The 15,630-nt window shown below is 40.6% G+C and overlaps 1 protein-coding gene across 1 annotated transcript in view; it reads left to right on the forward strand.

The window, feature by feature from the left end:
• The window catches only part of LOC115438119 (OTU domain-containing protein 4-like), a 44,054-nt gene extending 33,637 nt beyond the window's left edge, over positions 1–10,417 (forward strand). The window contains 5 exon segments of the mRNA XM_030161501.1: positions 1,463–1,546; positions 1,548–2,124; positions 2,337–2,413; positions 5,012–5,366; positions 9,947–10,417. Of these exon segments, the coding sequence (XP_030017361.1) occupies positions 1,463–1,546; positions 1,548–2,124; positions 2,337–2,413; positions 5,012–5,366; positions 9,947–9,963 (1,110 nt within the window). The 3' untranslated portion in view covers positions 9,964–10,417.
• The last annotated feature ends 5,213 nt before the right edge of the window (positions 10,418–15,630 follow it).

Below are 15,630 nucleotides of genomic sequence, written 5' to 3' on the forward strand. Positions count from 1 at the left end.
CACATGACAATAAAACACTCTGAATCTGGAAGAAATACACAACAAAGCAGGTTCATGCTTAGATCTGCCACATACATGTTAGTAGGGCTGGGTAAAAAAAATTGATCTGATCAATTTTGGATCTATTTCATTTTTGCGTTATCAATTAATAGTGGATGAGATCGATTTTTCAGAGCGGGACAGTGAGTACCTGACCCAGATACCACCAATGCAAGCCCCTCAGGGAGGAGCTGGCAGGTGGAGGCGAGTCATTCTAGAAATATTAACTTGGATCACCTGTGGCTGAGGGTGGAGTTAGAAGAATAGTGAAGCAGAAATCACGAAGCTCCGCCCACCCTCCAACACCAGTGAGTTTGTTGTACCAAGGGTCCAACATGAGTCTGTTTCAGGGTGGCCAAACTGGTGACAGTAATGAATGAATCCAACTAATATTGAATCAAATTGTGATTAATCGATTCAGAACCTTATGAATCGAAATCAAATCGATTAAGGAAATTGGCCATGCTACCCAGCCCTACATATTAGCATTTGTCCTGATATTCACTACATCTGGACTTTTTTTTTTAACATTCTTTTTATTAAACATTTTCAAAATTGTCCAGAATAGTCCAGTGCAGTGCATGCAGGTTGTATGAAATGTAGAGCAGATCCAAAATCTGTCCACAGCCATGATCTCAAAAGTCTGTATTCAGTCTGTTTCAGGTCGTTGCAGTCTGAGTTCCCAGATATTCCTACACTTTTCCAAACTTTGCTGTACAGACGTCCTTCTGATCGTTAATATAAAATCTTAGTCTTTCCAGAGAAATATAGTCAGATATCACAGACTTCCACAGATGGACTGAAGGAGGTTCTTCTCTAACCCATGTGGTCAGAACAGCCTTTAGACCCAATATAAACACAAACTGAACAGTAGACTGATGTGTTGTCAGTGATTCAGGGATACATGCTAACAGACACAGTACTGCATCAGTCTGTACCTGCTGTTTAATGACCACACTGACCTGAACACATGTGCTTTACCACAACTGTTGACTGTTCACATTCCCAGAGGCACTGAAGTCTGGTACCTAAAACAGTTTGACATTTGGGGCAGTTTGGAGAGGCCCCTGCTGTAGATTTACTGTCCATATATGGACATATAGAGATATTTTGTAAACTAGAATATTACATTTCTCTAAATCTGTTACATATGGATATTTTTGAAGGTAAAAGTCAGATTTCCTCCCATACGTCAGTATCTATTGTTTTCAGCTGAGTTTCCCATGATTTCCGTTAGAATGATAACTTATCAGTATTCAAATGCTGCAGCTTTGAATGAAAGTTGGAGACAAAGTGACTTTAGGACTATCTAAAAGGGTCTTACATCTGGACTGTAGAATGTTGGCTGTAGACACTTCAGACAGTGTCAGAATGTTCTTGTCTTCTGTTCATATTGACTGTTCTCCTGCTCTGTCCTCTGCAGGCCTACTCCATGCCCATGTTCTACCCCTATGTTTACCTGTTCCCCCTTCAACATGCCTACAATGTGCAGCCCAAGCCCCCCTCCCCGCTCCCCCTCTCCCACCCCCCTCTGCCATCCTTCCGGTGCCCCCCCAGGGCATCACGAGCCTTATCCCTCTGTGTCGCGTCAGTTCGATCGCAGCTCTCCACAAGCCCCCCCAGCTGAACCGGCCCCCCCCACAGAAGGAGCGTACACCCAGGGTGGATACCCCCCCCTCTCTCAGCCCCCCTCATGCACTCTGCCCTGCCCACCACCATTATGGCATCAGCCTCACATGCAAACGCACAGAAACCCCAGTTACCCTGTGGTGTACCCGAGCCCACAGCTGTTGTCATACCCCACACCCCCACCTACATCTCAGTGCTACCCCCCCAGTCTGACCCTGGGTCACCCTATGCACCCCCCTGCTGTAGCGCAGTATTCTTCAGTGGAGTTTCAGTCCTCAGCTGGCCCAGAGGAGCTCCAGGTGAACCAGGACCAGAACCTGCAGCCGGCCAACGGAGAAGCGGCACCTGGTCTCAGATCAGCCCCAGGCCCTGGTCCTCAGGAGGGGGCGGCCTCTGCTAATGTGGCCAATGAGAACAGCGGGCGGCCAGCAGCGCTCCCTGGAGTTTCCGATTTTGGTAAGTTGTGACTTTTTTGAAGAAACTACAACTTGATAACATACTGACATCAAACATCTGGCTGTCTGTATCCTGTCCAAATGTAAAGAAATGCAACAGAAACTTGGATCTTAGCCTAATGGTGTAAAAACACTCGGGCACTTTTTATTTTTGTAATCTGTGTAAAGGAGCAGTCATAGATATTTAATATTAGTGTTATTCTGTCCCTTCAGGTCACCCCCAGAAGGAGGAGGGAGACCGGTTGACCAGACCGATGTTTGCAGTGGATCCTTCACACAGCACACCTGTAGTACGAACACACGTCTTTGTTTTGGAGGACAGCCACAGACTAAATGCATTCCCTGGATCTGTACAATCACACAGAACCTTCAGAATCGTCTTACAACTCCTCAGCTTCATTAATGTTTTCATTTTCATTGTACTATATGTAGGGATGGGAATCGAGAACCAGTTCTTTTTGAGAACCGGATCCCAGTAGCTCAATTCCTTGGAATCGTTTGCCTGTTTAACAATTCTGTTTATCGATTCCACCTTCGTTGCGCATGCGCAATGACGTCATGCGTACGCTGCATTGTTTTGGTCAGAACGTAGACAACGTGGAGCTGAGGCAGAAACGGTCTAAACAGACCACACCAGGTCCAAACAGACCACACCAGGTCCAAACAGACCACACCAGGTCTAAACAGACCAGGTCTAAACAGACCAGGTCCAAACAGACCAGGTCTAAACAGACCAGGTCCAAACGGACCACACCAGGTCTAAACAGACCACACCAGGTCCAAACAGACCACACCAGGTCCAAACAGACCACACCAGGTCTAAACAGACCAGGTCTAAACAGACCAGGTCCAGACAGACCAGGTCCAAACGGACCACACCAGGTCTAAACAGACCACACCAGGTCCAAACAGACCACACCAGGTCCAAACAGACCACACCAGGTCCAAACAGACCACACCAGGTCTAAACAGACCAGGTCCAAACAGACCAGGTCTAAACAGACCAGGTCCAAACGGACCACACCAGGTCCAAACGGACCACACCAGGTCTAAACAGACCAGGTCCAAACAGACCACACCAGGTCCAGTTGAACTCTGTCAAAGCTTCCATTTCTTCTAAAGGTGGAATCCCTCCAGTCTGTTCAAACATTTGTCCACATGTGATTCATTTGATTCTCTACTCAGCGGTGCTTGTGAATCTAGTGTCAGAGTGAACACCAGGCCGTCATCTGGGCCCAGTTCTGGTTCCGGTGCGGGCAACAAATGTCGTACCCCCTCAAATACAAGTTTCTGAAGGTAGAGGAAAGGAAATGAGGAGCACAACAACAGGAGACGAGCTGAGTCGAACAGGTTCCATGTAGTGGAAATGCAGCAATAGAGGAATTAGTAAAGAGTCTGGAGTTTCACTGTCACACCCCCCCCCCAAACTGGGCCCAGCGTCATCTGTTCTTATTATTACAGTACCATTATTAAGTATCCACCCTTAGCTCTGATGACTGCTTTGCACACTCTTGGCATTCTCTTGATGAGCTTCCAGAGGTAGTCACCTGAAATGGTTTCCTAACAGTCTTGAAGAAGTTCCCACAGATGCTTAGCACTTGTTGGCCCTTTTGCCTTCACTCTGCGGTCCAGCTCACCCCAAACCATCTTGATCGGGTTCAGGTCCGGTGACTGTGGAGGCCAGGTCATCTGGCGCAGCACTCCATCACTCTCCTTCTTGGTCAAATATCCCTCACACAGCCTGGAGGTGTGTTTGGGGTCATTGTCCTGTTGAAACATAAATGATGGTCCAACTAAACGCAGACCGGATGGAATGGCATGTCACTTCAGGATGCTGTGGTAGCCATGCTGATTCAGGTTGCCTTCAATCTTGAATAAATCCCCAACAGCGTCACCAGCAAAGCACCCCCACACCATCACACCTCCCCCTCCATGCTTCACGGTGGGAACCAGGCATGTAGCATCCATCCGTTCACCTTTTCTGCGTCGCACAAAGACACGGCGGTTGGATCCAAAGATCTGAAATTTGGACTCATCAGACCAAAGCACAGATTTCCACTGGTCTAATGTCCATTCCTTGGGCTTCCCGCAGAGTGAAGGCAAAAGGGCCAACAAGTGCTAAGCATCTGTGGGAACTTCTTCAAGACTGTTAGGAAACCATTTCAGGTGACTACCTCTGGAAGCTCATCAAGAGAATGCCAAGGGTGTGCAAGGCAGTCATCAGAGCTAAGGGTGGCTACTTTGAAGAAACTAGAATATAAGAGATGTTTTCAGTTATTTCACACTTTTTTGTTAAGTACATAATTCCACGTGTTCATTCATAGTTTTGATGCCTTCAGTGAGAATCTACAATGTAAATAGTCATGAAAATAAAGAAAATGCAAAGAATGAGAAGGTGTGTCCAAACTTTTGGCCTGTACTGTAGTTCATACTGTATATGTTCTATTTTCTGTGCAGATGGAAATATAAAAGACAGTTAATGCAAACACACCTGTTTGTACTCTTTTATTCCCTCAGCCAATGAGAATCGATAAGAGAATCGGATCGATAAGCAAAATCGATAACTGAATCAGAATCGTTAAATTCTTATCTATTCCCATCCCTAACTCTGTGGTCTATTTTAATTTCTCTGAAGCAGATTGAACAGTATCACCTCTAATAGAACTGTAATGAGAGCTGCCACTCTTTCGTGCACCTGCTGTGTGTGGTTTCAGTTCAGCTCATGTTGTCACCTGTCAGACATAGTTGAAACAGGAGGATGTGGAATCGGTGTAAACCCAAATCCTCCTCTGGCACTTCCTCTGCCATGAGGCCTTTATGTGCATGGATCTGCATTTTCAGTACATGCATAAGAACGCGGCAGTAATTTGACTGTTTGTGTTTCTCAGGTCATGGCTCCTGGCCCTCAGGTCCTTTATAACTTCATCTCCAAGTCGACGGTCCCTGACAACAACCCCTCCCACAGTTACAGGAGTCACCATAAACCGGCCAATCACAGCGCAGCGTTCCCTCCACTGGGAGGAGCTGAGGTTCTGTCGGTGAGCTGCAGTACCGAGGACGACTGGGACGAGCCCAACAGCTTCAGACAGCCGGCGTTGAACTACAGAGCGCAGAGGAAGAGCTACAGAGGTAGAGGAGGGAGGGGCGGCGGCAGCAGGAGGAGACACGCAGGAGAGGGCGGGCCCAGATTTAACCACACCCAGTACATCTACCGCCCCCGTCAGAGGACGTACTATGAAGAAGGTGATTATTAGTGGGCCGCCTTATACTACAGTACTGATTTGATTCTGTGTTAAATACGGTCAACAACAGTCCTGAAAACAGCCAAACTGACATCATGTTACTGTGCTTTCAACACTTCATGTGGATGTCATATACAGATATACTGATATACGGATGTCATATACAGATATACTGATATACGGATGTCATATACAGATATACTGATATACGGATGTCATATACAGATATACTGATATAAGGATGTCATATACAGATATACTGATATACGGATGTCATATACAGATATACTGATATACGGATGTCATATACAGATATACTGATATACGGATGTCATATACAGATATACTGATATACGGATGTCATATACTGATATACTGATATACGGATGTCATATACAGATATACTGATATACGGATGTCATATACTGATATACTGATATACGGATGTCATATACAGATATACTGATATACGGATGTCATATACAGATATACTGATATACAGATGTCATATACAGATATACTGATATACGGATGTCATATACAGATATACTGATATACGGATGTCATATACTGATATACTGATATACAGATGTCATATACAGATATACTGATATACGGATGTCATATACAGATATACTGATATACAGATGTCATATACAGATATACTGATATACGGATGTCATATACAGATATACTGATATACTGATATACGGATGTCATATACAGATATACTGATATACGGATGTCATATACAGATATACTGATATACGGATGTCATATACAGATATACTGATATACGGATGTCATATACAGATATACTGATATACGGATGTCATATACAGATATACTGATATACGGATGTCATATACAGATATACTGATATAAGGATGTCATATACAGATATACTGATATACGGATGTCATATACAGATATACTGATATACGGATGTCATATACAGATATACTGATATACGGATGTCATATACAGATATACTGATATACGGATGTCATATACTGATATACTGATATACGGATGTCATATACAGATATACTGATATACGGATGTCATATACAGATATACTGATATACGGATGTCATATACAGATATACTGATGTCATATACAGATATACTGATATACAGATGTCATATACAGATATACTGATATACGGATGTCATATACAGATATACTGATATACGGATGTCATATACTGATATACTGATATACAGATGTCATATACAGATATACTGATATACGGATGTCATATACAGATATACTGATATACAGATGTCATATACAGATATACTGATATACTGATATACGGATGTCATATACAGATATACTGATATACTGATATACGGATGTCATATACAGATATACTGATATACAGATGTCATATACAGATATACTGATATACGGATGTCATATACAGATATACTGATATACAGATGTCATATACAGATATACTGATATACTGATATACGGATGTCATATACAGATATACTGATATACGGATGTCATATACAGATATACTGATATACGGATGTCATATACAGATATACTGATATACGGATGTCATATACAGATATACTGATATACAGATGTCATATACATACAGATATACTGATATACGGATGTCATATACAGATATACTGATATACAGATGTCATATACATACAGATATACTGATATACGGATGTCATATACAGATATACTGATATACGGATGTCATATACATACAGATATACTGATATACGGATGTCATATACAGATATACGGATGTCATATACATACAGATATACTGATATACGGATGTCATATACAGATATACTGATATACAGATGTCATATACAGATATACTGATATACGGATGTCATATACAGATATACTGATATACGGATGTCATATACAGATATACTGATATACGGATGTCATATACAGATATACTGATATACGGATGTCATATACAGATATACTGATATACGGATGTCATATACAGATATACTGATATACGGATGTCATATACAGATATACTGATATACGGATGTCATATACTGATATACTGATATACGGATGTCATATACAGATATACTGATATACGGATGTCATATACAGATATACTGATATACGGATGTCATATACAGATATACTGATGTCATATACAGATATACTGATATACAGATGTCATATACAGATATACTGATATACGGATGTCATATACAGATATACTGATATACAGATGTCATATACAGATATACTGATATACGGATGTCATATACAGATATACTGATATACAGATGTCATATACAGATATACTGATATACTGATATACGGATGTCATATACAGATATACTGATATACGGATGTCATATACAGATATACTGATATACGGATGTCATATACAGATATACTGATATACAGATGTCATTTACAGATATACTGATATACGGATGTCATATACAGATATACTGATATACGGATGTCATATACATACAGATATACTGATATACGGATGTCATATACAGATATACTGATATACGGATGTCATATACAGATATACTGATATACAGATGTCATATACAGATATACTGATGTCATATACAGATATACTGATATACAGATGTCATATACATACAGATATACTGATATACGGATGTCATATACAGATATACTGATATACGGATGTCATATACATACAGATATACTGATATACGGATGTCATATACAGATATACTGATATACGGATGTCATATACAGATATACTGATATACAGATGTCATATACAGATATACTGATGTCATATACAGATATACTGATATACAGATGTCATATACAGATATACTGATATACGGATGTCATATACAGATATACTGATATACAGATGTCATATACAGATATACTGATATACGGATGTCATATACAGATATACTGATATACAGATGTCATATACAGATATACTGATATACAGATGTCATATACAGATATACTGATATACGGATGTCATATACATACAGATATACTGATATACGGATGTCATATACAGATATACTGATATACGGATGTCATTTACAGATATACTGATATACAGATGTCATATACAGATATACTGATATACGGATGTCATATACATACAGATATACTGATATACGGATGTCATATACAGATATACTGATATACAGATGTCATATACAGATATACTGATATACGGATGTCATATACATATATACTGATATACGGATGTCATATACAGATATACTGATATACGGATGTCATATACAGATATACTGATATACGGATGTCATATACAGATATACTGATATACAGATGTCATATACAGATATACTGATATACAGATGTCATATACAGATATACTGATATACAGATGTCATATACAGATATACTGATATACGGATGTCATATACAGATATACTGATATACGGATGTCATATACAGATATACTGATATACAGATGTCATATACAGATATACTGATATACGGATGTCATATACATACAGATATACTGATATACGGATGTCATATACATACAGATATACTGATATACGGATGTCATATACAGATATACTGATATACAGATGTCATATACATATATGTATGTCATGTATGAGCCCCTGGGTCATTCTAAAGATGTCAGCTTATACAAATAAAACATGGACTTTATACACAGAAGGCATATTTTCTCCAGTAGTCAGATATATGATAATGCTCTCCTCCTTTAATTGATCAGATGTTTGTGTTGTTTTTCTCCTTTATCCCTCTGGTATCCAGGTGTGCCTTTTAGGCACACTGTGCTCTTCGATTTAAAAAACTTCATATTATTTTTCACAATTTAAATCAGGTTAGAATTCAAAAGTTGTTCATTTGTGCATGATCTTTAAAATTCTGTCCACCAACTCAAATGTGCACATTGTAAACAAAAGAAAACGACCAGACTAGCATCTGTCTGCCCAGTGTGCAGAAAACGCACTATTTCTAACATTTGATCTGTATGATTAGGACTGAGCTGGATTTACAAAAATAAAATCAAATTAGAGCAGAAAATAAATCAATATGTAATATTTAATAGTTGGATTTATAGGTGTGCATTTTATGCACACTTGGTGACAGATGCTAGTATTTATTAACATTTGACCTAGCGCCAAAAATAATAATGCAAATTAACCAGTGTTGGAGTTAATCACTGACATATGCCAGGATGAAAAAATCAAATAATATGTGATCCACTTTTTATGGAGTATATTGAAAAAAAATTATTTTTTGTGTTTTTTACATCCAAAAAAAGGGTTTGTTTCCATTACAAACACATCATTTAAAGGGTTAAAAAAACGTGGTAATTATTGAGTATTTTTATTTACGGCTCAAGTTGATGAAATAGAAAAAAGTGTAAAAGAATTAAAAACAAAATGTACAAAAAATTTTTTGACATTATCCCACAAGTGTGTGAAAAAGGCACACTTGGTGTTTAGTAAGGGCCTTGGAGGACGGGATACCAGAGGGATAATTGATCCGATGTTTGTGTTGTTTTTCTCCTTTAATTGATTGGATTTTTGCGTTGTTTTCTTCAGGTCACCCTCAGATGTGACTGCTGGTTCCTCGCTGCTCGGGTACCGCTCATAAATGCACTGCTGACTAAAACCCTCCAGACTTTCCCTCCTACATCTGATGGACTCCACTCTGTCCATGGAACTGTGGAACTCTTGTGCCTTCTTCTCATGACAACACTGTCATTATTCTGTTTGTAACTCAGTCTCAAATGTGTCTGCTGTATACTGGTAAGAACATTCAGTTTGGTTCATTTGCTTTTAGGTCCCTTTTACTGTGGAATCTTCTCTGAGCACATACACACAAACTGGACAGAAACAGTCCTGGAACAGTTAGTGAGTGTGGATTTAAAGCTGCAGCAGACTTTGGTCCCCAGTGTTTCCTCACATCTGTCCATCCTCAGTGTTTCCTCACATCTGTCCATCCTCACATCTGTCCATCCTCAGTTTTCCTCACATCTGTCCATCCTCAGTGTTTCCTCACATCTGTCCATCCTCAGTGTTTCCTCACATCTGTCCATCCTCACATCTGTCCATCCTCAGTGTTTCCTCACATCTGTCCATCCTCAGTGTTTCCTCACATCTGTCCATCCTCACATCTGTCCATCCTCAGTGTTTCCTCACATCTGTCCATCCTCAGTTTTCCTCACATCTGTCCATCCTCAGTGTTTCCTCACATCTGTCCATCCTCAGTGTTTCCTCACATCTGTCCATCCTCACATCTGTCCATCCTCAGTGTTTCCTCACATCTGTCCATCCTCACATCTGTCCATCCTCAGTGTTTCCTCACATCTGTCCATCCTCAGATCTGTCCATCCTCAGTGTTTCCTCACATCTGTCCATCCTCAGTTTTCCTCACATCTGTCCATCCTCAGTGTTTCCTCACATCTGTCCATCCTCAGTGTTTCCTCACATCTGTCCATCCTCAGTGTTTCCTCACATCTGTCCATCCTCAGTGTTTCCTCACATCTGTCCATCCTCAGTGTTTCCTCACATCTGTCCATCCTCAGTGTTTCCTCACATCTGTCCATCCTCAGTTTTCCTCACATCTGTCCATCCTCAGTGTTTCCTCACATCTGTCCATCCTCAGTGTTTCCTCACATCTGTCCATCCTCAGTGTTTCCTCACATCTGTCCATCCTCAGTGTTTCCTCACATCTGTCCATCCTCACTCACATCCTCTGTTTCATTCGTCCCTTCGTCTGTCTGTCATTCCTCAGCTGAATCTCTTCCTCATGGTGAACAGTATCTTCGTTCCATTAGGGCTGTGAATCTGCAAGAATCTGGTGATACGATACAAATCACAATACTAGGATCACCATACAATATATCGCGATATATCACAATACTGTTAACAAAACAATATTTTTTGTTTTGTTTCTTTTTTAAAAAGATTATTTCCTGAAAAAAATTCTAGTGAAGCATTTGGATGAAGTTTTAGCATGTGGCTTTACCAGTGCAAAAAAACACACAAATAAATAATGTTTTGCAGACATTATAGTTTCAGTTTCTGCTTAAATGTTCGTATTCTATTGCGAACGGAATCCATAGTGTTCAGTCCCTGAATCATCCAACATCAGAACATTATTTTTGTGCATTCTCAATAAAAAAACACAAACATTTGCCATTTGACTTTTTACATTTGACAGTAAAAAGTGCTTTTAGGATGCTTGAATTATCCATTATTTAACAAAACAGCATTATCAATTTCAAAAAACTTCACGTATGACCTGCAGTATCACGATAGTACTATTGTCATAAACAAACAACCGAACAAAATACCCATGTGAATATAGAAATAACAGAGCTTAGAAAACCAAAACTAAAATGGACCTCTGCCATATCTGCATTTGAATAAACACCTAAACGTATCGATACAGTACTTTTTAATATCGATACAATATCATGAAGTGAAATATGGTGATATATTGTGATACCAATATTTTCTAACAGCCCTGAGTTCCATCCACCACAAACAAACCGTGTGTTTACAAACCGACCTGGGACGTCACTCAGGCATCTTCAGAATTTTGTTGCAACGTGCATTGTGGGAAATGGAGGTTCGTGCAGCCACCTGACAGCAGCAGCGCGACCATATGATTTTATATGGATGAAACAAACACACGGAAACAGAAACGGCTGAAGGAATACACCTAGAGCAGGGCTGTCAAACTCCTGTCAGTTCAGTTCCACATTCAGCTAAATCTGATCTGCAGTGGGACGGACCAGTCCAATAAGAACAGAATAATATAGAAATAATGTCAACTCCAAACTTTTATCTGTTTTAGAGCAAAAAAAGTACATTTACAAAATGAAAAGGTTTGCATCTACAAACTATCCTTTCAAAAGATGTGAATAACATGAACAAACTGAACAAATCAGTGTCATTTGAACACTATTCTGCTTCAGTTTATCATTTCCACATGTTCATTGTAACGTACAGATCACAGTGGATCTACAAACACACAAAACATTTAAGAACAGAATATTGGTACAATTGTACTGACTTCTCTCAAGACATTTCAGGTTGTTCATGTTTGTTCAGGTCATTTGCATTTTTTTTGCAAAATTCTCCTTTGTTTTAGTATAAATAGATGTAAATATTTCCATTTCCAAACAGAAACCTTGTCAGTTGTCATTATTTCTGTTCTTCTGACAGTATTTTTCTGGTCCTGTCCACTGCAGACTGAACTGGTCTGAATGTGGAACTGAACGAACAGGACTGGGCACATCTGAGTGGAAGTTATGCAGTTCATAAATTCTTCCCAGGGCCGGACTGGACCCTTTGGTGGGCCGGATTTGGGCCCCGGGACGCATGTTTGACACCTGTGGACTAGAGCAGGGCTGTCAAACTCATTTTAGTTCAGGGGCCACATTCAGCCCAAGTTGATCTGCAGTAAAACAGTAGCATAGACCTGTACAGAATGACCACACCAAATGTTTGTCTTTGTTTTAGTGCAATCAAAATTAAATTATAAAAAATATGTATATTTACAAACTATCCAAACAAAATGATGTGAATAACCTGAAAAAAACTGAAATTTCTTGAGAAAAATAAGTGCAGTTTTAACAGTATTACACCTCAATTTACCATTTATACATGCATATGTATTATGGATTGGATCCACAAAGGCACAAAGTATTTAATAACAGGAAGAATAATTAATAATTAATAATTAAAATTTCACTTTCAAAATTTCAGGTTTTTTTGCATTTTATTGTTAAAGGATAGTTTGTAGATGTTAATATTTTCATCATTTACTGTAAGTTTTTACACTAAAACAAGGATAAAAATTTGGAGTTGTCATTACTTATTCATAGATGTAATGTAATATTGTTTTTCACGTTAAACTCAGAACATTTGGAGTCATTTATCGGTTACTATGCTGTTATTTTAGTTGAGATCACATTGGTCTGTATGTGGAACCTGAACTAAAACGACTACGACATCCTTGACCGTTCATATCTTCAGAGCAATTTTTGCATTTCATAAATTCTTCCCAGGGCCGGACTGGACCCTTTGGCGGACCGCATTTGGTCCCTGGGACGCATGTTTGACACCTGTGGTCTAGAGGGAAGGAGCTCCTGCCGTTTCTGATCGTGTCTGTTCAGCTGCTGCTGTCAGGTGGACGTGTGAACCTCCGTTTCCCACCATGTACACCGTGACAAAACTCCTCAGATGCCCAGTTCCAGCCCAACTCTGTGAACACATGGTCTGTTTGTGGTGGACGGAACCAAAAGTGTTCAGACTGAGGAAGAGATTCAGCTGAGGAATGACAGACAGATGAACAGACCAATGAGACTGAGGAGAGGACTGAGGATGGACAGATCTGAGGAAGAACTGAGGATGGACAGATCTGAGGAAACAGAGGATGGACAGAACTGAGGAAACAGAGGATGGACAGAACTGAGGAAACAGAGGATGGACAGAACTGAGGAAACAGAGGATGGACAGAACTGAGGAAACACTGAGGATGGACAGAACTGAGGAAACAGAGGATGGACAGATGTGAGGAAGAACTGAGGATGGACAGATCTGAGGAAACAGAGGATGGACAGAACTGAGGAAACAGAGGATGGACAGATCTGAGGAAACAGAGGATGGACAGAACTGAGGAAACACTGAGGATGGACAGAACTGAGGAAACAGAGGATGGACAGATGTGAGGAAGAACTGAGGATGGACAGATCTGAGGAAACAGAGGATGGACAGAACTGAGGAAACAGAGGATGGACAGATCTGAGGAAACAGAGGATGGACAGATCTGAGGAAACAGAGGATGGACAGATCTGAGGAAACAGAGGATGGACAGATCTGAGGAAACAGAGGATGGACAGAACTGAGGAAACAGAGGATGGACAGATGTGAGGAAGAACTGAGGATGGACAGATCTGAGGAAACAGAGGATGGACAGAACTGAGGAAACAGAGGATGGACAGATCTGAGGAAACAGAGGATGGACAGATCTGAGGAAACAGAGGATGGACAGATCTGAGGAAACAGAGGATGGACAGATCTGAGGAAACAGAGGATGGACAGATCTGAGGAAACAGAGGATGGACAGAACTGAGGAAACAGAGGATGGACAGATCTGAGGAAACAGAGGATGGACAGAACTGAGGAAACAGAGGATGGACAGATCTGAGGAAACAGAGGATGGACAGATGTGAGGAAACAGAGGATGGACAGATGTGAGGAAACAGAGGATGGACAGAACTGAGGAAACAGAGGATGGACAGATGTGAGGAAACAGAGGATGGACAGATCTGAGGAAACAGAGGATGGACAGATCTGAGGAAACAGAGGATGGACAGATCTGAGGAAACAGAGGATGGACAGATCTGAGGAAACAGAGGATGGACAGATCTGAGGAAACAGAGGATGGACAGATCTGAGGAAACAGAGGATGGACAGAACTGAGGAAACAGAGGATGGACAGATCTGAGGAAACAGAGGATGGACAGAACTGAGGAAACAGAGGATGGACAGATCTGAGGAAACAGAGGATGGACAGATGTGAGGAAACAGAGGATGGACAGATGTGAGGAAACAGAGGATGGACAGAACTGAGGAAACAGAGGATGGACAGAACTGAGGAAACAGAGGATGGACAGATGTGAGGAAACAGAGGATGGACAGATGTGAGGATGGACAGATGTGAGGACACACTGGTGGTGGAAGTCTGCCGTAGCTTTAACATCTAAAATCTCTCCTGGGTTTTGAGCATCAGCTGAGTTCTCCATGATCAGCAGCCTGTGGTTCTCCGTTAGCGTCAGTTTACAGCGCTGCAAAAAAAAGAAAACAAGTGGACGAAGGTGATCCCCAGTTTTCAGACTCGCTGCTGGAACGTGTGTCGTTCCAGAGAAGACTTGAACTGTCGCTGCTTTAGATGATGTGTTTTTTATGTTTGTTATCCTGCTGCTGCTGCTGGTTTCATGTCAGTTTTCCGTCTCTGTCCTTTTGTCTTTTGTGTGTAGTGTACAAATCCTTCTGTCTTTGGACTCAGTGCCTTATGTTTTGCTACTTTTGTATTTGGGTTGGAACACTGCTGTACAGACCAAAGGCTGGTTTTGTCTTGGTTGAACTTTTCTCTGTGGTTGAATTAATAAAACTTGGTTCAGATGGCGTCTTTGTGTATTTTTTTTTTCCTCGAAACACCTTTATTGAGGTTTAGTTTCTGTGAAGGTGTCAAGAGGGAGTCCATATAA

This window comes from Sphaeramia orbicularis, chromosome 18 (assembly GCF_902148855.1).
Source record: "Sphaeramia orbicularis chromosome 18, fSphaOr1.1, whole genome shotgun sequence".
Taxonomy (NCBI): domain Eukaryota; kingdom Metazoa; phylum Chordata; class Actinopteri; order Kurtiformes; family Apogonidae; genus Sphaeramia; species Sphaeramia orbicularis.